The 24,656-nt window shown below is 38.4% G+C and overlaps 1 protein-coding gene and 1 long non-coding RNA gene across 4 annotated transcripts; one reads left to right on the top strand and one right to left on the bottom strand.

Annotated features, from left to right (window-relative positions):
• Positions 1 to 5: 5 nt before the first annotated feature.
• Positions 6 to 24,187, top strand: LOC141378180 (uncharacterized). Of its 3 annotated transcripts, XR_012392044.1 has the most exons (4): positions 8,275 to 9,532; positions 13,294 to 13,573; positions 21,069 to 22,311; positions 22,667 to 24,187. It is a non-coding gene; the product is annotated as an uncharacterized lncRNA (long non-coding RNA). The 3 variants fall into 3 exon arrangements; XR_012392042.1 differs by lacking the exons at positions 8,275 to 9,532; positions 22,667 to 24,187 and adding an exon at positions 6 to 108 and having other exon boundaries at positions 21,069 to 22,404; XR_012392043.1 differs by lacking the exon at positions 8,275 to 9,532 and having other exon boundaries at positions 12,048 to 13,573.
• Positions 496 to 8,527, bottom strand: il11a (interleukin 11a). The gene is made up of 5 exons (XM_693882.11): positions 8,105 to 8,527; positions 7,187 to 7,347; positions 4,072 to 4,164; positions 2,406 to 2,564; positions 496 to 1,771 (listed from the first exon to the last, which is right to left on the bottom strand). The coding sequence occupies exons 1-5, from the start codon at positions 8,109 to 8,111 to the stop codon at positions 1,532 to 1,534; spliced, it is 660 nt and encodes a 219-aa protein (XP_698974.7). The 5' UTR covers positions 8,112 to 8,527; the 3' UTR covers positions 496 to 1,531.
• Positions 24,188 to 24,656: the final 469 nt, after the last annotated feature.

The following is a 24,656-nucleotide window of genomic DNA, read 5'->3' as shown; positions in this document are numbered from 1 at the left end:
GATTTCTGGGTAATGTAGTTTAGCCCGTACGTCATAGTTTGGTGAGTGTGCGCTTGTAACCGAAAAAAATGTGCAGATCATAGGTGCAGAGACCTACTCAGAAGAAAGGTATCGTACAACACTTTAAGAGTAAATTTGTTCTTTTAAAAATGTGAGCATTCATAACCCTGCAGGCTTAATTTCCATGAAGATAATAGACATTAACAAACAAATGACAAAAAATGAGCAATAAAAATACTTTATTTCTCTCGCAAGGCACACAGTTGAACTAGTTTTTGCATATTTAGTGCACATACATAAGGCAAATTTCAAATTGATGTCGACACATACCAAAACAGAGATGATGATTGATGTTGAGTAGTATAAAAGTACAAACCATGACAGAAGTCTTGCTTCTGAATAGCGAAAAATAAATAATTTGAACATAATAACAATTATTATATTAATAATAACCATAATAATATTATAAATAAATAGTAAATACTGTATCAAAATCCTAAAAAGTGGGAGGGAAAGAAAAAAAAAGTTTATATTGCAACACATCGATAAAGCGCTGGACTTTGTCTTACAGAAAACAATATTATATGTATACACACACGCATTGTATATACCAGTTTACATTCGGGAACATCTATGTACAACTTTACAGTACCAAAGTATCACAATACATAGTATTTTAAGGCGTAGGTTGTCTTTTAGGTTGTTGCTTGAAATAAGGTTTATTAAAGTATGTTCCTGAATCACAGAACTAATAAGTAAAACAATATAAACCCTAATATGCTGTGCAAAAACTACAGACAACAACTTAAAAGAAAGACAAGCAAAAGGTCAGTGCTAGTCCTCGCTCATTCAGCACTGGCATACATTACACTCCCACAATATTGCTACATCTAGTGGCAAAGTATGACAACCTAGGCAACAGTGAGGAGGAAATAAACTGTATCAAATACAATCAGTTGAATAAATGGCACGAAATGAAGCTGTCATACATGTGTTTTGTGTGTGTGCGTGGTACAAAAGAAGCAAATGGATTAAGGAAAATAATAAAGAGAGTACATTTTACTTCTTGACTTGCTAATGAAAAGAGTGTTGACGTGTATCGAGAACGCAAATAAATAATATCATCAAATAAATAACTAGTCAATAAATAAATAAATACATAAATAACAAATAGTTCTGAAAAAATTAATAGTAAAAAAAAAAAAGAAAGTTAAAAAGAGCGTCAGAAGCAGGATGTCGACTGGAGTGCATGGTCGTTTTCAGATCAGACTCCTTCACTGATCAGGCTTCAAACTCTGACTAAAAATTTAAATCAGCCTGGCATGCCCATCACAACCCACCACAGATAATCCCCCACAAACACATCAAGCAAGGTAGGCTGTTTTGGAATATTTACATCTTTGACACAAACAACAGTGGTGAGACTGATTGCTGTGAATGGGTAGAAGTGAACAAATTGAAATGTTCGACTAGCCGCCTTTCACTGGAATGGGCCGGACTGACGATACGACTCATCTTCAATATATGGAAGCTATTTCCCCACAATTCGAATCGGCCCACTGGGAGATGTCCCGGTGCTTCCTACGACCGGTGCTTCTCTAGAGGTTAATAAAGACCGCGTCCTGCCCAACACTCGAGCGGCCCAGTCACAGAAGAGCGAGAACTGTTCCAGGAGCTCCTGAGAGGTCTGAACCATCTCCCAGTGAAAGGCGGGAATGGGTGGGAGTGAGGGGGAGGGAACTGGCAGTCGGGGAGCCCCTATGTGGTTCATCTGAAATGTAAAGAAAGACAACAACTAATGATTAATGCTCTGGGCACAGATTAATGATAATAGTAATGTTATATTATTGTACAGTTGAAGTCAGAATTATTAGCCCCCCTTTGAATTTTTTGTTCTGTTTAAAATATTTCCCAAATTATATTTAACAGAGCAAGGGCATTTTCACACTATGTCTATTTGTTTTATTTCAGCTACAATAAAAGCAGTTTTAAATAAAAAAAAATTTAAAAGGCATTATTATTAGCCCCTTTAAGCAATTTTTTTCGATAGTCTAGGAACAAATAATCGTTATACAATAACTTGCCTGATCACCCTAACCATCCTAGTTATCCTAATTAACCGAGTTAAGCTTTTAAATGTCACTTTAAGCTGTATAGAAGTGTCTTGAAAAATATCTAGTTAAATATTATTTACTGTCATCATGACAAAGATAAAAAAAATCAGTTATTAGAAATTAGTTATTAAAACTTTAGAAAATGTGTTGAAAAAATCTTCTCTCCGTTAAACAGAAATTGGGGGAAAAAAATAAACAGGGGGGCTAATAAGTCTGATTGCAACTGTATATCACAATGCATGCTAATTTTGTGACATTTGTGCATATGGTTTGCTGAGAGACTAGTGTTACCTGGCGCTGTAAAGAGTTTACGAGTCCCCCGATGTGGGAGACCATGTCTGTCAGCTTTGGTATGCTGTGCTGCTGCTTGTGTGTTATGTTGTTCAGCCACTCAAAATGGTGCTGGAAGGACTTAAGGTTCGCATGGAGCTGAGAAAGAGTAGGCTTGACCTGCGATGAGAGAAAAAATAACATTAGCAAGAGAATTCTGGAGAAAAGGACATCCATTCTATAAGCTGATGTACAGATAAAATTGACATATGTAGAGATAAAGGCCAAAAAGAATCAACCACCAGTATTTTTATTTTTTTATTTTTTGCGTTGGTGAATTAGTGACTAATTTGTGATGAATTTAAATAATCTCATTGGTCATTATTGTCCAATCTGCTCTTGCCCAGTGACTTGGGCCTTCCTTGTCAGCCTTTTCTAAAAATGAAACATTTTCATATAAATTATATTGTACGAATTCATGTCTTTATTTGCCCAATTATAAAGCAGTTATGTTCTCTCTTGAGATTGGGTTGTAAAGAGCAGCCCATAAATCAGGAGTGACCTAACTCAGTCCTGGAGGGCCAGAGTCCTGCAAAGTTTAGTTCCAACCCCAATCAGACACACCTAGGCTAGCTAATCAAGCTCTTACTAGAAATTCAAAAAAAAATCCATGCAGGCGTGTTAAGGTAAATTGGAGCTAAAATCTGCAGGGCAATGTCCCTCCAGGACAGAGTTTGGGTACCCCTGTCTTAAGTAAAGTTTTTAAATTAAAGCTGTGGTCACACTAGAGTTTGTGTGTGCAAAATTCTGTTGTACGGCGCTGCGAAAAGGGGCTGGATTAAACAAGATGATTAGACATTTAAAAATCGAGCAATTGCTCCATGTTTTAAATTTCTGTCCACATAGGTCATGTTTTGATCCTCAATTGGTCTCACGCAAGCTTGAACTTTGCGTAGCAGTGAACTGCGTAACTTAATGCATTCGCGTGCGTATGAATAAAAGTCTGGGGGCGGGGGAGTCAAGTGTGACCGCAGCTTAATTTCAAGAGAAGCTTGCGATATGTTTGACCACAGCTGGTATCTCATCTGTAATCAGTAATTATCATATCAGATTGATCCATGCCTACTATAAATAGACCAGTTTCAGCCTACTGCCATTTCTTCATTTTTGAGGAATCACCCCTTACACCCCATCTCCTCCTTTTTCTTCTCTACTAGGGGGAGCTCTCGAGACGTACCTGATCTCAGACCCCCTTATGTGCTAAAAGACCTGGTGTGAGCCCTGAGCTCAATTATCTCCAAGCTCAGAGTTCTCTCATGGGACAGCAGGCAAAACCTTCTAATAGCATCAAGCAATATCTAAATTGTGTGATCTCTTGAAAGTCATCATTAACTCATTCTTCGCTTGTTCAAAACCTGTTCGAGTTTCTTTATTCTGTTGCCAAAATATACAATTTTTAGGGGAAAATACACTGCCCAGGGGGGCAAATTTTATACTTTGATAGGCTTTTAGTTGAGAATACATAGGCTAGGTTTTGTGTAAAAAATACATTAAGGTTTAGGGTGATGCTAAGGGTCTGATTGCAGCAAGACCCATGTTTAAGGGGGTCCTGCAAATGCTAAACTGACCAAGGGAGAAACTGTTTGTTGAGACTGTACAATTAAGGACAATTTATCCTCATACACACCTCTAGAGTTGCGAAGTCACTGGCTCTGCTGCTGATTGCTGGAAGAGACTTGAACCGGTGATGATTAATCTCTGTACTAAACACCCGGTCTTTCTGCAGAGAAAGGAGAAAAGAGAATAGATGTCAATAAAAACAATGTCAATTGCGCTCTGCACACGTTCTGGATGGAAACGTCATGGCCCTTTCCTCTGGTCACACCTAAGTTCTAGATCCCCAACATTGAACTCAACAATCAAAACACAGTCACAGTTGTCCCACAAATGAAACTGCTGGCATCCACCAGCAGAACCACCACAGAATTACAGGGAACAGCGGTCACCCAGAGTTTACCGAGCTTTAACTTCTGAACCTAGACAATATAAGTTCGTGACCTGAAGCCACAGGATGTTTTCTAGAGGAAGAATAACAACATATGCAATGACTAAGGAGTTTGAAGTGGAATAGACAACACTGGGCTGCAGGGAAACTCCAGGGTCAGGGCTAAAAAAGGTGCCATGACGTATGGGCTGGTCCGTGCCTGGCTGCATTGTCCTCACCTGGCACTAGAGGGAGACATTAACAATCTCAGGTGTTTCTAAGCTGGCTGTCCAAATCTGTTTCCGTAGGGCCACTGCTGTGCAGAGTTTAGCTCAAAGCCTAATTAAACACACTAATCAAGGTCTTCAGACTTACAACAAGCATATAGGTAAGTACACTCTGCAAGATCTTATCCCTCCAGGAGCAAGATTGGACCCCAGAATCATCACCCTCTAGCGACAGGCCTGGTTAAGAGTGACCCAAACTTGCTCTCGTTGGTGTTTAGACAGTGTGTTACAATATCCGTGGTTCCTAATGTGGCCACCACAAGAATGGAGCAGAGAGTGTTTACAAGTCATCCAAAGGGCTGTTTGTGAACTAATGATACAGTGACAGGTGTAATGTGCTTTTTGTATCTTTGAAGTCCCTTCAGGAGAGGAAAACAACTTCTTCGACCAATCAGATGTCAAAAATAATAGCGTGCTCAAGCCAGCTTTCTGCTGCCACTCTAGCCCTGTTTGAAAGGATGTGTTTTTTCCTCGAATTGTTGTTGTTTTTGTGATCCTCAGCTGTGCTTCCCTCCATTTTCTCTTTTCTTTAAACACTGAAGGAAATCTGCTATAGAAGCAATTCATGTATATTTTTAAGTTGTTGATGAAAGATGCCGAATTAAATGTTTAAATTTAGCATCAGTCAGTGATGACACAGTTCGCAACATCAGTCTTCATCTTAGTGGGACTGTCATCACACACACACACCTTGTTGAGCGTCTCTCATCCAGAGCACTCTCTGATCTCTTTATCTCCTTGGCTGCTTGTCCTGTCCTACCCCACCGCCCCACCCTCACATTTTGGATCATGACCTCACTCGACTGATTCTTGTGCCCTCCCTCCTCCTGTCTTCCTGAATGCAAATACGGGAATGTGATAAATCGGAGTGATTTTTATCAGGACACTTTGCTGTGGAGACCGAAAGCTAAACAAGCAGCCCCACACCTACACAGACCACAACTATTTACAACATGCACACTCTCACCGGCACGCACACACGGTCATACAAACATCGCATGTATACACACTCTCACCACCTCACACAAGTAACAGTAACACATTCTGTACGTAGACGCACACACTAGAGTTTTATAGCTTTCTTGTGGGGACTTTCCGTCGACTCCCATTCTATTTTTCTTTCCTAGCCTTGACCCCTGTAAAGTGGAACTCCATGCAAGAAGAAAAGAAACCAAAATAAATGCTTCATGTCATTGAAAAACTAACAAAATGTTTTTCAAAGTGTGTCGGGCCCTTTTGTCACCAGTGGGGTCTTTGATAGAGTTCTCCGCTGGAACATCTGGTGCACACACACAAGGCGACAGACGCAAAACACGCTTATATACAAAACACACACACACACTCGCAACCAAGCATTATTGCTTTTAATTGAAGCAAGGACTTGGAGAGGTGGCCTCTGATCTTGGATACGTGATAGATTAGCTCAAGACAGGTGATTGTCTGCTTGAAGGAGATGAGTAACCATTCAAATTAGCTCAACCTTGAGCACAGGATTTCAACATATATTGGAATCAAAGACTACGGAGGACATTTTAGAGAGGTAGAAATGAAAACCTGACAATGCAAATTCTGTCATTATTTACTCATCCTCATGTCATTCCAAAACTGTATGACCTAATTTCTTCCATTTTTTTACAACAACATTTCCAAGGATATGTTTTTCCATTTTTTTCCATTTCATCTTGATCTGAAGTCATACAGTTTTGCCACAACATGAACATTAATGTTTAGCTGAACTATAACACCAAGCATACTCCCAACAACTGATCGCACCTCTGCATACTGCAGCAGTACATCTGTTAACATTTTCATTTACAGTGGAACGACACAGAAGGCAGCACTGTACTTTTCACCTTTCTGTGCCACGTGCTTCTCTTATGCTGGTAAACAGGACCTCCAAGTAACCATGGGAACAAGGATCTGTTTATGTTTCCAATGGAGGCCTCGGAGAGGTGAGGGGGGCATTGTGGGTTCAAGACCCTCAAAGTAGGGATCTACATCACATGTGACCACAAAAACCCAACTGAAGCCCACAGCATTTCACTTTGGGATGGGTTGAGTGCTGGATGTGAGCACAAGGCTCATTCTGAGCCACACAAATCGTGTTTACCCCCATCCCATAGGTTCAGGCTCATTAGGTTGAACGTTTATGAATGTTACATTGCAAGCTTTGATGAAGTTTGGGATGTCAGCCCTGCTGCTGGGCCTGAATCCAGGGATCTATTTTTTTTTTTTTTAGTCAGATAGAGGCTACAGTAATGAGCCTTATCTGCTCCCACATGGACTCAAAGCTACCGCAATCTGCTATCTCAGCTCTAATATGAGCCAGCTGAATGAAATGCCGATCAGTGGGTGTGTGCGCGCATGTTTGTGTGTGAGCGAAAGCGAGAAAGATAAGCCAATTCCTGTCCACAAATCTTTGCAAGGAGCATTACTTTAGCCCAGCTGTTCAGTGGCTGGCGATCAAGATCAGATCATCATCAACATCTCTGAGTACAGTGTGAACTTCCTCACTAAGCAGATCAACTCACCAATAGATTCCGAGTCAGCGTCAGAAGGAGTTTGGTCTGATTGCTCAGCTTGTCGAAGTCGATCTGGTTCCGCCGGTGATGGACAGGGAACGCAGATGCTAACAAATGTAGTTGAGCCAGCAGCAGCGAGAGAAGCAGCGATGAGGAGGAGTCACCCAGCACTGTGGAGGAGAGCAAATCATTGATGCACAGTCACACACAACAGTATGTCTGTCAAATAGCCAATGTCACCCCTGGACTGTGTTTCCACATGTCCAAAATCAATAATCTCAGCCAGAGGATGCTTCTTTTATCTTTTGAGGAGAAGGAAATCACTCACTTTTCCATCTCAATTGCATCTCACTTTAGGAAGCAACTCACCAGCAGGCTGCTGTGTGCCCTGAGCGAGTAACACTTGATCCATTATTACTGTCGACATGATAAATGCCTCTCTAATGAACTAACCACAAGAGCCTCAAGCCATTATCCTGTCAAACTAACTTTATCCATTAACACTTACAACCTGACCAGGTTTCAATCAAAAAGTCCCATGTTTATTATTAACATTAAAGGCTTGTCAGTTCAAGAAGTCTGTAGGGGGATGATTACTAGTAACTCTTAAAAAACAAAGGTTTATTATTGCTAATGAGGGGTCCATAAAGAATCTTTAACATTCATCAAACCTTTTTATTACACATGCTTTTTTTTAAACAGTAAAAAAGGTCATTTTAATTAAAATGAAAGTTATTTAAGTAAAAAAAAAATAGCTCTTTTAAGAACTGAACACTAACATGCGTTTTTAAAAACCTGTCTTTTCAGAGGCGAGTGCTCTAATTACAAATGCTTAGATGCTTTAAAGCAACAAGTGTCAACAATGGAAATAATGACTAAATGTAAACAAATATAACAGAGCTACTATATATTAAATTAGACACTTACATTTCATATTTGTCCAAGTCCTTGTTTTAAAAGGTAGACACGTCGCAAATAAATACGCAGAAGAATAAATATTTAAATAAACAAAAGTGTACAAATTAATAAATAAATGAACGTCCAGATGTTGTCACGTGCTCCAGAGTTGGTCTCCCTCTCTCAGTATCCGCGCGAACGGCTCGCGACAGTAGTTTAACAGAGGCAGAGCGTGAGGTGAAATGAATGAATGAATGGCAGAAGTGCAGAATTAGCGAGAACAAGAAAAAAAGGACCAAAAACTCGACTCTGTCCAGTCCCAATAGCCGTTTAGTTTTAACAAACGCGAATGAGGATGGAAATATACACACGGCGAGGGTCAGAGAGGTGTATAGAGGGAGAGACAGAGAGAGAGAGAGAAGGATGCGAGTCTAATTTTTCGCGAAGTGAAATGTTTAGGCTTGTTTAAAACTTCCTTTATAAAGACGGGGGTATGACACATTCTGAGTCATCAGTTCATTCATAAAAACACTCTCACACACACATGCACAAACAGACACACACACTCTCTCTCTCCTCAGAGCGCGCTTCCCGCCCCTCGGCGTCTCCTTTTGCGAGTTTTTGAAAGAAAAAAAAAGACATTTCTGTTGTTTTTATTTTTTTCATCCTCTGGCAATATCATTTTCTCTAGGTCTGCCTATCTCTCCTGCTATCTCTCTTCCTCTGCTCCATCCCGCTACGAGATCTATGCCAATCAAATCGTCCATCTCTTTATCTTTTCATCTTCAGATCTCTTCCCTTCTCTCCCTACAAAAGTTTAAAAAGCCCTTTGTTTCTTTTTATATCGGCCAATCTGAGTTTCATAACTTTCCCGGTGTGTCTTTCTCTCAGCCCCGTTATATTAGGAATAAACACACTATTTGCATAATGTAAAGGGAAGCTCCATTGCATGTATTTACCATATACACAAATTCAAACTTGTCCTGAGACAGCAGTCTGTTATTTCCACTCTTTTGCCTCTTTGACGCTCCCCCTTCTTTCTCTCCAGGGTAAAGGAAAGAGTGAGAGAAGGAATAAAAAGAGTAAGGTGTTGCAGAGTAAGGCCTGTACGTGTTGCATAGTAACAGTTATAAGGAACTTGCAGAACATTAGCACTAACCCTTCAAGAGAGACAGACAGAGTTAGAGAGAGAGAGAGGGGGAAGGTTAATTTAGCATATACAGAAAGCAGTGCATGGCACTGGAAACACGGAGTCACATGCAATAAAGCATAGCACAGTGTTTGCAACAGAAGTGGAGAGGAGTTTCCAGACCGGGAGAGAAAGTATGAGGGGTTAATGCGACCTTAAATACACATGCGGCATTAATAGCTGACCTTTCCAGATTCACGAAAAGTGAAGAAAAACTCACTCAGAGGTGTAGAAACGACTTCAAACGTGTGCAAGGGGCACACATGAAGGTATGGGAATGATTATCTAAGCACTGAAGTGTTGGCACAGTAGGTAGTTCATGGGCACTGAGGTTTAATTCCGGGCTTTCCTGATCCTGTCATCCATTTTCTTGTCACTTTAACACCTAGTTTGGAGGTGATGTGTAACAAACTTCTGTAGTCTGTAAAACCTGCATCGTTAAATAATGTAAATCAGTTTTCATATTCATATTTCATAATTGCGAACAGAGACAGTGTCTATCACATCTGATATAAAAAGTTATTTATTTTATGAATTTTCAGCATCATCTTATAGGAAATGAAAAGAATAGACTGGCTTCGCCGATTACCCTAAAACCCTAGATATCGCTTTCATTTCATATCGCTGTCATTGACATACAAGTGAATGCAATGACACCAGTTTTCATGTTTGCTCATGATACATTTGGCATGGTTTTCACCCATAAATAACAAGACGATGACATTAAGTGCAGGGGTAAAGGGTTCAAATAAATTACTATATTAATGAAACTGGCTTTCTTTAATCCTGTTACCATCATTGTTAAAATGTACTCTCAATATGTACTCTCAATAATATTACAATTGATAGTTTCCTGTTTCCGTTTATTCACACTTTTTAATAACATAATTGGACCTTGATCTCTGCTTTAACACGTATGTTGAAACTTTAACTCTAAAGATTAACAAAGTGACTTTTTGTAACAAGGAAGTGAAGCTGACAACAAGGGTGAGGATCCAATTGCAGGGTTTTACTAACAGGATGTTCAGGCAAGCAATGGTCAACACAGGAGCAAACAGATGTATGAGGGCAATCCAGAGTCGTAGTCAGAAACACAGGCAAATATTCAGAAGGCAGGCAGTATACAGGAATGATCAAACAAAACAAAGCAAATGTTCAAAACATGGAAGGCAAGGAAAACGTAATGTTACTAAACAGATTACAAGACTCAGCCACATTGTGCATGATTGTGCTGTTCTTATAGCCAAAGTAATCAGTCTGAGCAGTTTCAGCTGTGTGAGTGTTTAATCAATGGTGACTTGGAGCAGGTGAGTGTGTGTTGCATGACTGGGATTTGTAGTTCATGTAAATGTGAGTGTTTACCAGCGATCTCTGGTTGTTAGATCGCTGGTGATTGTGACACTGTTATTGGCATTTTAGCCATTTAAAACAATATATTCTATTCTATATACTATCTAGATCTGGCGTTGTCTGTATTTTTTAATGTATAATTTACTTATATATTGTTTTGAATGGCTAAAATGCCAATAACAGTCTCACGATCACCAGCAATCTAACAACCACCGTTATTGGCATTTTAGCTATTTAAAACAATATATAAGTAAATTATGCATTAAAAATTACAGACAAAGCCAGATCTAGATAGTATATAGCATCAAATATAATGAAACTATAATAACACTGTAATTTTATCAACCTGATGTCAGAGAATTTGCAGAAGATTCCAAAAATGCCATCTCTATAATCAGATGCTTTCTTAAAGGGTTATTTGTTACTCACCCTCAAGTTGTTCCAATCCTCTAAGACCTTTGTTCATCTTTGAAATAAAAAAAGATGTTCTAGGTGAAATCTGAGAGCTCTTTTGAAAGGTATCAAAAATCCTCAAAATAGACCATATGCCTTCAATTGCTTGATTCAACAATTTCTTCTCTTCAGTGTCATTATTAGGCACCCATTAAAGTCTTATGTTTTGCAGGGGTTACACATCACTCTACTACTGCATTATATATATATATATATATATATATATATATATATATATATATATATATATATATATATATATATATATATATATATAGTAGTGGAGTAATGTGTAACCCCTGCAAAACATGAGACTTTAATGGGTGCCTAATAATGACACTGAAGAGAAGAAATTGATGTATCAAGCAATATCTATCTATCTATCTATCTATCTATCTATCTATCTATCTATCTATCTATCTATCTATCTATCTATCTATCTATCTATCATCTATCCATCCATCCATCCATCCATCCATCCATCCATCCATCCATCCATCCATCCATCCATCCATCCATCCATCCATCCATCCATCCATATATATATATTCCTGTTGCTTGATACTTTTCTGATTAAACCACTGAAGGCATATACATACATATACATACATATACATATCACTGGCCACTTTATTAGAGACACCCTTCCAACTGCTCATTAATGCAAATTTCTAATCAGCCAATCACATGGCAGCAACTCAATGCATTTAGGCATGTAGACATAGTCAAGACGCAGCTCAAACTGAGCATCGTAATGTGGAAGAAAGGTGATTTAAGTGACTTTGAACATACCATGGTTGTTGGTGCCAGATGAGCTGGTCTGAGTGCTTCAAAAACTGCTGATCTACTGGGAATTTCACACACAACCATCTCAAGGGTTTACAGAGAATGGTCCGAAAAAAAGAAAATATCCAGTGAGCGGCAGTTCTGTGGCTGCAAATGCCTTGTTGATGCCAAAGATCAGAGAAAAATTACCAGACTGGTTCACGCTGATAGAAAGGCAACAGTTACTCAAATAAGCAGTCATGGCAACCGAAGATGCAGAGGAGCATCTCTAAATGCAAAACACATCCCACTTTAAGACAAATGGGCTACAACAGCAGAATACCACACCAGGTGCAACTCCTGCCTACTAAAAACAGGAAACTGAGGCTACAGTTCGCACAGGTTCACCAAAATTGGACTCATTTTGGGCCCATTATTACCAACAGAGCATTGTGTCAACGCCACAGCCCACCTGAGTATTGTTGCTGACCATGTCCATCTCTTTATGTCTAAAGTGTACCCATCTTCTGATGGCTAATTCCAGCAGGAAAATGCACCATGTCATAAAATGCCCAAATCATCTCAGACTGATTTCTTGAACCTGACAATGAGTTCACTGTACTCAAATGACCTCCACAGTCACCAGTTCTCAATACAATAGAGCACCTTTGGGATGTGAAGGAATGGGAGATTCGCATCATGGATGTGCAACCGACAAATCTGCAGCAACTGCATGTTGCTATCATGTCAATATGGACCAAAATCTCTAAGGAATATTTCCAGTACCTTGTTGAATCTATGCCACGAAGGATTAAGGCAGTTCTGAAGGCAAAAGGGGGTCCAACTCGGTATAAGTAAGGTGTTCCTAATGAAATGGCCGATGAGTGTAGACTGCTTCGAGGATTTCTTGGAACCTTTCTTGACTTTTAACAACTTGGCACCATTGCTGTCTATGGAGAATGTGAGAGCTCTTAAATTTGACGTGAAATATCTTAATTTGTGTTCAGAAGATCTCAGGGGTTTGGAAAGACATGAGGGTGAGAAATTAATATCATTTTCATGTTTGAGTGAACTGACACTTTAACAACTGATTTCTCAGTATTTTCTCAAAATGTGTTAAATGTGTTCAAGAACATACTTTTTGACTTTTCCTTTTCTCTGATGTACACTCCAAAATGTCTTTAATTTGAAAAATAATTCAGAAATGCAGGCACCAAAGAAGTCATGTATATGTCCATCATAGTCATTGTTTACATAAATTGCAGTTGTAATTTGTTTATTTTTGTATTAAATTAATTAATTTGAACCATACAAAAATAGGTGTGGATACTGAATGCACATACATCCCCTAGTTTTGATGATTGCAGCACCTTCACTCACTCTAAATAGTTCAAAAGAAGCCCAGTTTCACACACAGCCGTTGATTCCCCCCCTCCTTTCTCTCTCTCTCTCTCTTGCACAGGGTGTGTGGAGGTAATGCGGTTTGCAGGGTCACTCTCTGGTTTTGTTGGGTCAGCCGTAAAGAAGAAATTGAGGAGAGAGGAAGAGATGGAAGGAAGGGAAATGGATGAGTGTGCAGGAGCGATGGAGGGAGATATTGACACACTCGCTCTTTTAATTTCCCACATCAAAGGCCTGTTTGAAGACACAGCTGGGGAAAGAATAAAAGAAAGAGTGAAGTTAGTCACTCACCGACTCTCTCTGCCTGTGCGCCCCGATGGGGGTCTCTTGGGTGGTTGATGGTGAGTCTGTTTAAGTCCCTAATCCAAAGGGTGTGTGTGTGTGTGTGTCTGATTATGTGTGTGGGTGTGTTAGCGGGTTACCAATCAGCAGTGATTGCTCTTTTGTATGTGAGTGTGTGGTCCTGACGTTCGACCCGTCACTTCACCGATCGTTGGACGCTGTCCGGTCACAAACCTCAGAGACATTACACACCGACTCCCACACATTCACACACACACTATCACGGGGGAAGTGAGACACAGGTGGGGAGCAATAAGTGTCCAGACATCCTGGTACCTCATTACTGTAATATCCCCCATTATGAGACACACACACACATTCATTACGTCCACATTCACAAGCTGCCAGACCTCCCCTTCTGAAATACACATACACCGCAGCATGCATTAATACACACACTGTTTCATTGGCCAACGCGCTCACAAGCTCAGAAATGGTTTTTGTTGTCTTTTTTAATGGCTTCCTTTGAAGTGTCAGCACCCTAGGCAAGAGGGCAGAAGCTTAATTGGAACAATTAAGGCACTAATGAATTTCAACAGGTGGTTAAAATGCTGAGTTTAAGAACTACTGTTGGAAAACTGCTGTTTCGTCCTGGGAATGGGCAGCAGGCTTCGTGAGATTGATGGTTAAACTGGGTTAAATTAACAAAAATAATACTTTTTATATAGTAATAGTTCTAACTATTCGGTCAGTGTGTGAACGCTGCATAGTACTATTTTCTTTTAAACCATTTAAGCCCAAAGGCAACTATAGTTGTCGAAGTTCATACTTGCCATTTTCCTTTTTTTTTTTAAAAGGGGTTTTCACCTTTAATTTGGATGGGATCTAGGGATGCTCAAAATAATCGATTAACCGTTTACCGAATGGGTGCATTTGTAACCGATTAATGATATCAGTTAAACGATTACATAAATTTTATTTAATACATTTTTAAAGTTTGGCTATCTAAGGGGCTGATAACAGCGAATGCGCTTTTTTGTGTTGAGAGAGGCATCTTTTGAATGGCGAGGCAGTGGCGCAGTAGGTAGTGCTGTCGCCTCACAGCAAGAAGGTCGCTGGTTCGAACCTCGGCTCAGTTGGTATTTCTGTGAGGAGTTTGCATGTTCTCCCTGCGTTTGCGTGGGGTTTCCCCCACAGCCCAAAGACATGCTGCAGGTGAATTGGGTAGGCTAAATTGTCCGTAGGGTATGAGTGTATGAGGGTGACAGGCCCAGACAACAGGCCGGCATGTGTAAAAAAGTCGTTATCATATAGACAAGTCTAAAAAATGGCTTGTCCAAAGAGCCGACCCCGCAACCATACGGGACTAAGGCCAAAGAAGAAGAAGACATGCTGCTGGTGAATTGGGTAGGCTAAATTGTCCGTAGGGTATGAGTGTATGAGGGTGACAGGCCCAGACGACAGGCCGGCCGGAATGTGTAAAAAAGTCATTATAATATGGACAAGTCTAAAAAATGGCTTGTTCCAAAGAGCCAACCCCGCAACCATACAGGACTAAGGCCAAAGAAGAAGAAGAAGAGGGACATCTTTTGAATGGTTTAACCCTAACCAAAGAGCTTAGAATGACCAAGAGGCGACACTCAATAGAACATTCCATTGCAACAGTAGTGCCCAGAAACAGCCCCGAATTCCACCATTTTGGAGTGAAAGCGATCGGCTGTCCATTGGATCTTACTGTTGTCGCAATGGCAAGCAGCTGCTTTGTTTCTTTCTTTCTTTATTTAAAAAGCGCATTAAAGCCGAGATTCAACCTGAAAAACGACGATACAACACTTACTATCACAATCTTCAGCACTTTCAGTAGTTATTTTACAGACTTATAATATGCTGTTGTGCTATTGGAATTTTCATTCCAAAATGGCCGCCGTTTCCCAAATCGCACTAGAGTGTCGCCTCTTGGTGATTCTATGCTCTTTGCCCTAACCCTAACGGCCGGAATTCTTTGCACGCGGCCAAAGAGCATAGAATCACCAAGAGGTGACACTCTAGTGCGATTTGGGAAACAGCCACTAGATGGCGCAGCAGCCATTTTGTAATGAAAACTACAGTAGAACAACAGCATATTGTAAGTCAGTAAAATGAAATATTACAGTGCTGATGATTGTGACAGCAAGTGTTGTATTGTCATCTTTCAGGTTGTATCTCAGTTTTAATGCACTTTAAAAAAAAAACAAAAAAAAACAAAGCAGCTGCTTGCCATCGCGAAAGCAATAAGATCCAATAGACAGCCACTCGCTTTCACTCCAAAATAACGAAACTCTGGGCTGTTGCTGGACACTGCTGTTGCAATGGAACGTTCTATTGAGTGTCGGCTCTTGGTCATTCTAAGCTCTTTGGCGCGACTCATCCCAGAGCAGTAATGTTTGTGTTGTCAAGACAACTACAGAGAACTTTTAAAGATGTAGGAGAGACTAGTGCTCGTTGTAAGTTATCCAGAGCTGTATTACTTTACAAATCTTGAATATTACAATATTATTAAATATTACAATTGTAAAACATACACAGCAACACTCTTGCACAATCAATACCCAGCCGATTCAGTCATATCCATAAAAACAAAGAGCACCGCGCTTCTTTTTTTCTTGTCAATAAAAAAGGCATTGAGGTGCGTCTCGCGTTTTTGGAACGGAAAAGAGCATTTGCTGTGATCGGTCCCTAAATGTGTAACTGCAACACATACTTGTTAACTCGCGGGATGGTAACATAAACACACATGCCTACAGACATATTTGCCAAAGAAACAAAATGGAAGAAGAATATTGCTGTTTGATACAGATGAGTTTATGCCAAGCCAGCACTGATTTTGACCGTCTCCTAGATCTGCGTCATAAACACAACAGATAGGCTGTAGCTTTCAGAATTCATCAAATTAATGCAATATATTTTAACAACAAAACGGTTTACAAAGAGTCAACATATGCGCGTGGTCATTATCTTTTCATCACAGGCAGCACGCGCACTTAAACCGCGAGTTAGAGAGGAAAAAAAGCACAGAAGCGCAAAACCAGACGCTTAAAACATAATCTTTAAAATAATAAGTTTTATTAAAAATGTAAACAAAACAAAAGAACTCGATTGGAAAAAACAGCTTATGCCGGTTCTTAAAAAGGATTCAGTCAGTGTTTTTGTTTTGTAATCTAAATTAGTCATTTAAGTGAAAAAAAAATGTAGTGCAGGCCTATTTTTTTATTCATTTTATTTAGTTTATTCTGTTCTTCTATGCTGTTGGACATACTGCAGGTGCGTGAAGATGCTCTGTTGTTATGTTCTAAAATGTTTGCATAATAAAATAATTTAGTAATTTAAAATGCAATATTTAATGTGTTAGACACAAAATAGACACGTCAGTTTTAATTACATAATAATTAAATATTAATCTGACCTGTTAACTGTTAATATTCGATTAACAAGTGACGGTTGTCGGTTAGCAAAATTAACCAAAATGAGCATCCCTAGATGGGACGGTAAAAGTTACATATAGTAAAAAGGATTTGGAGCAGAGAGAGGGGAAGAGTCGCCAAAGGACCTCGAGCCGGGAATCAAACTCAGGTCGCCATGAGCACTATGGTGCTTAACCACTAAGCTATTGACACCGACTCCATTTTTCCTTTTATAAGTAATTTTCTCCATATTTAATTTCTCAGTTGCTATGTTTCAATCCAAAAATGTGAACTAACTTTATGCGCACTGGATTATTGCATTAAAAATGTTCGAATAAAGCAGCGTTTCCATACAACGAGTCAAAGCAAACAAAATCTTCACTTCCTGATTATATGACCCCCAATTTCAACAGTAAAAACGGAATTTGCTGTGATAAGAGAAGCTGCTTGAATCTTTTCATCATTTAATAAATAACTTATCCTCACACACGCGGAGGTGTTTGAAGGCGTGAGAAGTGGAGCAAAGATGTCTTGATTCTGCAGGTAATTAATAATATAATAACACTAATACTGAATTGGTTAAGGCGTTTTAGAACGACCAAAACAACATTTCAGATGTTTTACAATGTGCTCAGCCTGCTGGTTTGTCCATTCACTCAAGTTTTATCACCGTATGATCTCTTATAACAAAATCACATGACCTTTTTTAATGCAATACTGGAATTTGTACGGTAAAAGTGTTTCCATCGCAGTTTATGCACGTCTTTTCTGGTTGAATAAAAGGTTTATCCTAATTAGTTATGCGCATAGGTTTTTATGCAAATATCCAAAATGCACATAAAAATAGGTGGATGGAAACATAGCTAATGACATGCAAGCAAACAACCAAATAAAAGATTTCAAGAAAGAAAAAAGGAATTAATTTACTTCCTGTCACATGAGGCTATCAACTGCCTACCCCTAATTCCAATAGGGAATTTGCAGAAGTATGCGGAAGAAATGTTAATTTGTCAGTAACCTGGGTCCAACGCTCCCGGTGAACTGTATGTCGTTACAAAATTTGGCGAGTTTAAGGTCTGTTTTCTTTAAAAATCAATGATCTTCACTGCCTGATAGATATAGGATATAAAGTGGGTCTCAGAATGTAAAAGAAGCACTGCATTAAAATATATTTTCCTGTGCCATGCCTTTAAAACATGGACATTTATTTAAATTGAGCTAATCCTGACGGGTGCGTGAGTGTAAATGGCTTTTCTTGTTTTACGCTTGAATAACTAAATGAACACTAATGTCTATTTAACTGATTATATTTTAATTACATTACAACAGCGATGCTGTAAAAGGAGCCATATAAAGCTGACTGTATGAAATGAACTGTTCACTGGAAGTTTATCAGTATGAGAAGAAACACTAGCTTTTCCTAACTTTTTCATTACAGTAGTTTGCTGAGGAAACTAGTGTGTGTTTCATCACTGTAAGAAATGGACTAGTTTTTTGTGTTTTCATATTCATGTATTTATACTCTATAGATAATTTTCCGGGGGATCATATCAAATGGTTTTCAAAGTTTTAACATAATAAATAAATTTATTGATATGAATTGGGCGTCGCGGTGGCGCAGTGGTTAGCCTGATCGCTTCACAGCAAGAAGGTCACTGCTTTGAGCTCCGGCTGGGTCAGTTGGCATTTCTGTGTGGAGTTTGCATGTTCTCCCCATGTTCGCCTGGGTTTCCTCCATGTGCTCCGGTTTCCCCCACAGTCCAAAAATATGCACTATAAGTCAATGGAATATGCTAAATTAGCCGTAGTGTATGTGTGTAAAAGAGTGTGAATGGGTGTTTTCCTGATTAATAAAGGGACTAAGCCAAAAAAAAAATAATTCATTAATTTTCTTGTCGGCTTAGTCCCTTTATTAATCATGTGTCGCCACAGCAGAATGAACCGCCAACTTATCCAGTATGTTTTACGCAGCTGATGCCCTTCCAGCAGCAACCCATCTCTGGGAAACAACCATACACACTCATTTACAATCACATACTACGGACAATTTAGCCTACCCAATTCACCTTAACTGCATGTCTTTGGACTGTGGGGGAAACCGGAGCACCCGAGGAAACCCACGCAAACACAGGGAGAATATGCGAACTCCACACAGAGACACCAACTGACCCAGCCAAGGCTCGACAGCACTACCTACTGCGCCACTGCGTCGCAAGAAAATGAATGAATGAATTGATCTGTTAAAAACAAATGTTCTTCTCTTATTTAAATTTTACATTTAAGGGTTTTTACAACATATTTTTTCCACCAGCAACTATATTCAAAGAAAACATCAAAACCCAGTACTGGGGGTTCATGAGCTATAGTGTATTGTCAGTGTTGGGTTGCAGTAGGAAGGGCATCCACCATGTAAAACATTTGCCATGGTAATTAGTGGATCATTCCACTGTGGCAACCTTTAAATCAGGGACTAAGCCAAATTATTTGTTATTGAGAGGCTTATGGCAAATGTTTTTTTTTTATTGATTTTATTTTATTATTTTATAAACAATACATTTTACAGTTATGTACTGTACAATTTCATATAATGCAATGTTAGCCAAATTGTGAAAAATATGTTAACAGTTGTCCAATTTTTTTTTTTTAACAGCTCCAATTTTATGTTTTTTAATAGCATTGTTAAGCCTTGATGTATGTTTAAACAAGTTAGTTAAAAAGTAAAAAAAAATCTATATTTATATATTCATTTAATTTATTGTTTTAAAATAAGCTTATCCTGCTTACCAAGGCTAATTTTTTAATTTATTTGACCAAAAATACAGTACAAATTGTAAATATAAAATAACTATGAAATAACTGTTCAAAAGCAGTTTATAATTTAATATAATAATTTATTTCAGTAATTTTATAGATTAATTTTTTGCTTCATTACTCCAGTCTTCAGTCACCTCAGAAATCACTCTAATATTTATTATTATTATTATTATTATCATTATTATTATTATTATTATTATTATTATTATTATTAATATTAATAATAATAATAATAATAATAATAATAATGGTAATAGTAAAAAAAACAATAATAACTGAGTATTAATTTCATTTGAAAATACATAAAGTGAGAAAGCAGTTATTTAAAATTTTAAGAAATATTTAACAATTACATTTTTTTTACATTTAATAAATGGTGCCTTAATAAACAAAATATTTTTCTTTAAAAAAAACTGACCCCAAACTTTTGACTGGTAATATATATATTATGGTCAAAACGACAAAAAGATCACAGCTCTTTTTATATACAATACTTTAAATCAACAACTTTCAAATTACTAAAAAACCAATAACAATCATTTGTAAAAAATTATTTAGTTCTAGTTTATACATTATTCCCTTTTTTCTTATACAAGATCTGTTGTTTAAACAGTACAGATTCAAATAAATGTGGCAATAAATATCGACAATAAAAGTCACACTGGATAAAAGCCTCTGTCAAGATCCTAACTATAAGTAAAATATTACTTTTCCTGTCTGCGACTCCACTTATTTAGTAACATTTGATAACGTTTTGCATTGCATTCAAAATCATTATCACACTTTTGACTTCCCAAGCCAAAACCTCACAGCAGTTCGCCATCATTTGGTTTTAGTTTAATTTGGCTTTTACTGCCAAACTGCATGTGCAATTACAACTGTTATTTGTGAAAAGTGGAAAACTTCTCAAGATTTGCTGAATGTTTTAGTTTAACTGTGTGTGTGTGTTGTGGGATGAACAATTATAAGTTTATTAGTCAGTCTTATGGAACAAGTTTCTACCAGTCTAAATAGGTAATGAGCCAATTTGATAAAAATGAGGATGTTTAAAATTACTCAACAGTAAAATAAATCAAACTTTGTTTAATATTACTGTGTTCTCCAGTATTTCAAAACACGGCCTTTAAAGCCATGTAATTATGATTATGTTACGTGCAGGACGGCATATCACTGCCTCAGTCAACACCACGCACACACACACACACTCTCGCATATCAACAGTTGGCAGGGCAGCAAATATGACACTAAATACCTGCAAAAGCATGATCTGATATAAATGAATAATTTCTCTACCATCCAGCTAAACCCTCGAGGGAATTTCACAACGACAGAGGTGCTGAGAAGGAAACGAGGAGAAAAGTGAGAGCGACTGCTGGAAGATGAATGCGTGTGCCTGTGTGGGAGGATGTATAAATACAGTGGGAAAAAAAGAGATAATTCTTATGACAGGATGTTGTTCGTGTCCTTTGACCCTCACTGACTGCTCCTATTCATTGTACGGTGGAGAAGAAAGAGGTGTGTCCTGACCAACCACGATCTGGCAAGCCCCCTTCACCTTTCCCAGCCCGTGTGCCCCTCGACAGACGTCAGAGAGCAACTGACTGTGTTAATGGCTCCATGGGAAAAGCAAATGGGGAGAGAGAAAGAATGACACACTGCAGGAAGATAATCATTGGGCAATAAAGTGACGTCTCCGAATGAGCCTCTCATAATGCCGCAAACTCAAGCTTGCATGAGCACACGTGCACAGGAAGCCACGCAAACACTGCTTGATTACGCCTCAGCCAGTTGATATTCAGGGAGGAGAAGAATGAAGAGGAGAAGAGTAAACGTGCTCTGTGCGGGTCAATAAGCACACTAGGGACAGTGTAAAAATATCGATTTTCCGATCAATCTTTATTTGATCTTCTTAAAATCACAAGCTCACTGTAGTTATGTGGCGTGTATCAAGATATGGTTTTCACAAAGCACAATACAGCAGAAAAATCTAAGAAAAACAACACTACACCAACCCTATCTTTCATTTAAAAGCTAAAAACATATTTTTCTCCATTATAAAATGGAGAAAAATATGTTAAACAAAGATGTCCTGAATCTTCTACCTGAAGGCAATGATTCAAAATAATTGTACACTATTATTTGATATCATAGCTGTACATCATACATCTTTCCTAAAAAACATAGAATGAATGGAGTGCTTTCAGACTTGCTTTTTACATCAACAAGATCTCCACAGGGTTGCGTACTGTGCTCAATTCTGTATATGTTGTACACAAATGAATGTCTCAGCATTAAGGACAATTGCCATATAGCCATATATACTGATGACCGTTTTTTATCCTTGGTAACAAATACAGATTGTAATGACAGTGATAATCATAATGAGTTTTTTACGTGATGCAAAGCAGCTGAACTACAACTGAACATCTCTAAAACGAAAGAGATGGTAATTGATTTTAGAAAAAAATAGGTGGAATCGGTGTATTTTAATGGAAAACAAGTTGAAAGGGTACAGGGATATACAGTTGAAGTCAGAATTATTAGCCCTCTTGAATTATTAGACCACTTGTTTATTTTTTCCCCAATTTCTTTTTAACAGAGAGCAGATCTTTTCAGCACATTTCTAAATATAATAGTTTTAATAACTCATTTCTAATAATGGATTTATTTTACTTTTACCATCATGACTGTAAATAATATTTGACTTGATATTTTTCAAGACACTTCTAGACAGCTTAAAGCAGTGGTCACCAAACTTGTTCCTGGAGGGCCGGTGCCCTACAGATTTTAGCTCCAACTCTAATCAAACAGACCTGACCAAGCTAATCAAGGTCTTACTAGGTATACTTAAAATATCCAGGCAGGTGTGTTGAGGCAAGTTGGAGCTAAACCCAGCAGGGACACCGGCCCTCCAGGACCAAGATTGCTGACCCCTGGCTTAAAGTGACATTTAAAGGCTTAACTAGGTTAATTAGGTTAACTAGGCAGGTTAGGGTAATTAGGCAAGTTATTGTGTAACGATGGTTTGTTCTGTAGAATATCGAGAAAAAAAATGTAGCTTAAAGGGGCTAATGATTTTGTCCCTAAAATGGTGTTTAAAAAATTAAAAGCTGCTTTTATTCTAGCCGAAATAAAACAAATAAGACTTTTTCCAGAAGAAAAAATATTATTAGACATACTGTGAAAATTTCCTTGCTCTGTTAAACATCATTTGGTAAATATTTAAAAAGGAAGAAAAAAAATCGAAGGGGACTAATAATTCTGACTTTAACTGTAAGTATCTTGGCACAATCTTTAAAACCACATAAAGCAGGGTTGCGCCCGGTCAGTACCTGGATGGGAGACCACATGGGAAAGCTAGGGAGCTGCTGGAAGTGGTGTTAATGAGGCCAGCCGGGGTTGCTCAACTTGGGGTCTGTGTGAGTCCTAATGCCCCGGCATACTAATTGGGGACTCTATACTACTCAGTGAGCACCATCTTTCTGATGAGACATAAACCTAGGTCCTGACTCTCTGTGGTCATTAAAAGTCCCTAGGATGTCCTTCGAAAAAGAGTAAAAAAGAGCCAAATTTGCCCACTAGCCATTACCATATCATATTTGGCTTCATCAATCTGTCTCTTCTCCACCAATCAGCTGTGGTGTGGTCTGGCGCAATATGGCTGCCGTCACATCATCCATATGGATGCTGCACACTGGTGGAGGATGAGGAGATTTGTGTAAAGCGCTTTGAGTGTCTAGAAAAGCGCTGTGTAAATGTAAGGGATTATTACTGACATAATTATTAAAATTGTAGCAGAGCTTAGTAGCTGTTGCTAAGAAAGTACATCAGAGAATGTATGTTCTCAGGAAACTGAACTCTTTTTGTGTAGAAAATAATATACTGATAACTTTTAATACTACCTATATTGAGAGTATATTAACCAGCTTTTATGCTGGTTCTCCACATTTTCCGTTAGAGACAAAATCTCCTTCAAATCTTAGTTAAGACTTGCTCCAAGATTAGTGGTTTGCTTCTGCAGAGTCTAGCAGTTATATGAACGGCAAATGCTAAGGAAAACCTCGAAGTGTAATAGGGGATGATTCCCATCCTCTGAAGCCTTTTTTTTTGTTCTGTTGCCCTCTGAAAGAAGGTTTAAAAGTTTAGATTTAAGGTTTAAAATAAATGCTTTTCTAACAGATATAAATTCACCTTTGTTCCTGAGGCAATAAGGCTTTATAAACTTACTTTTTAGCAAGTTTTACATTTGAAATATATGGATCCTTCCTATGCTATTTTTTAGTACTCTTTATGAAGTTATTATGAAGCATGCTGAATTGTGTTTTTTAATATTGTAAGTGATTTGTGTGTTTGTTGTATCATGGAATGCTACTGCCCTAATTTAATTGCATCTGGTGGGATTAATAAAGTTGTTTAACTTACTTAAACTTAATAAAGACAGATTTCTTTGGTTTTTGAAATATTTAAGTGATCGAAGTGGGGTTGGAGCAAGAAGGTCGCTGGTTTGAGCCTCGGCTGGGTCAGTTGGCGTTTCTGTGTGGAGTTTGCATGTTCTCTCCGCATTTGCGTGGGTTTACAAACACATGTGGTACAGGTGAATTGGGTTGGCTAAATTGTTCGTAGTGTATAAGTGTGAATGAGTGTGTATGGATGATTCCCAGAGATGGGTTGCAGCTGGAAGGGCATCCGCTGCGTAAAACATATGCTGGAAGAATTGGCGGTTCTTTCCGCTGTGGCCACCCCAGATTATTAAAGGGACTTAGCCAAAAAGAAAATGAATGAATGTGTGTTACACACTGTCTAGGGATGGTGCACAACATGAAGACAAGACAAAGAAAATATGAAATGTAAATTATACTGGGGGTTGAATTCGGGAGCTGACAAAGCC

Source organism: Danio rerio, chromosome 16, assembly GCF_049306965.1.
Source record: "Danio rerio strain Tuebingen ecotype United States chromosome 16, GRCz12tu, whole genome shotgun sequence".
NCBI lineage: Eukaryota > Metazoa > Chordata > Actinopteri > Cypriniformes > Danionidae > Danio > Danio rerio.
This window is presented reverse-complemented; position numbering and strand designations above follow the sequence as displayed.

What these genes read in the sequence shown, in the direction of transcription:
- il11a (XM_693882.11), bottom strand. An exon ending in GTGACTTCGCAACTCTAGAG is followed by an intron (nt 2,565 to 4,071) that starts GTGTGTATGAGG and finishes CTCTCATCGCAG; the next exon opens with GTCAAGCCTACTCTTTCTCA. An exon ending in TAAACTCTTTACAGCGCCAG is followed by an intron (nt 1,772 to 2,405) that starts GTAACACTAGTC and finishes TTTACATTTCAG; the next exon opens with ATGAACCACATAGGGGCTCC.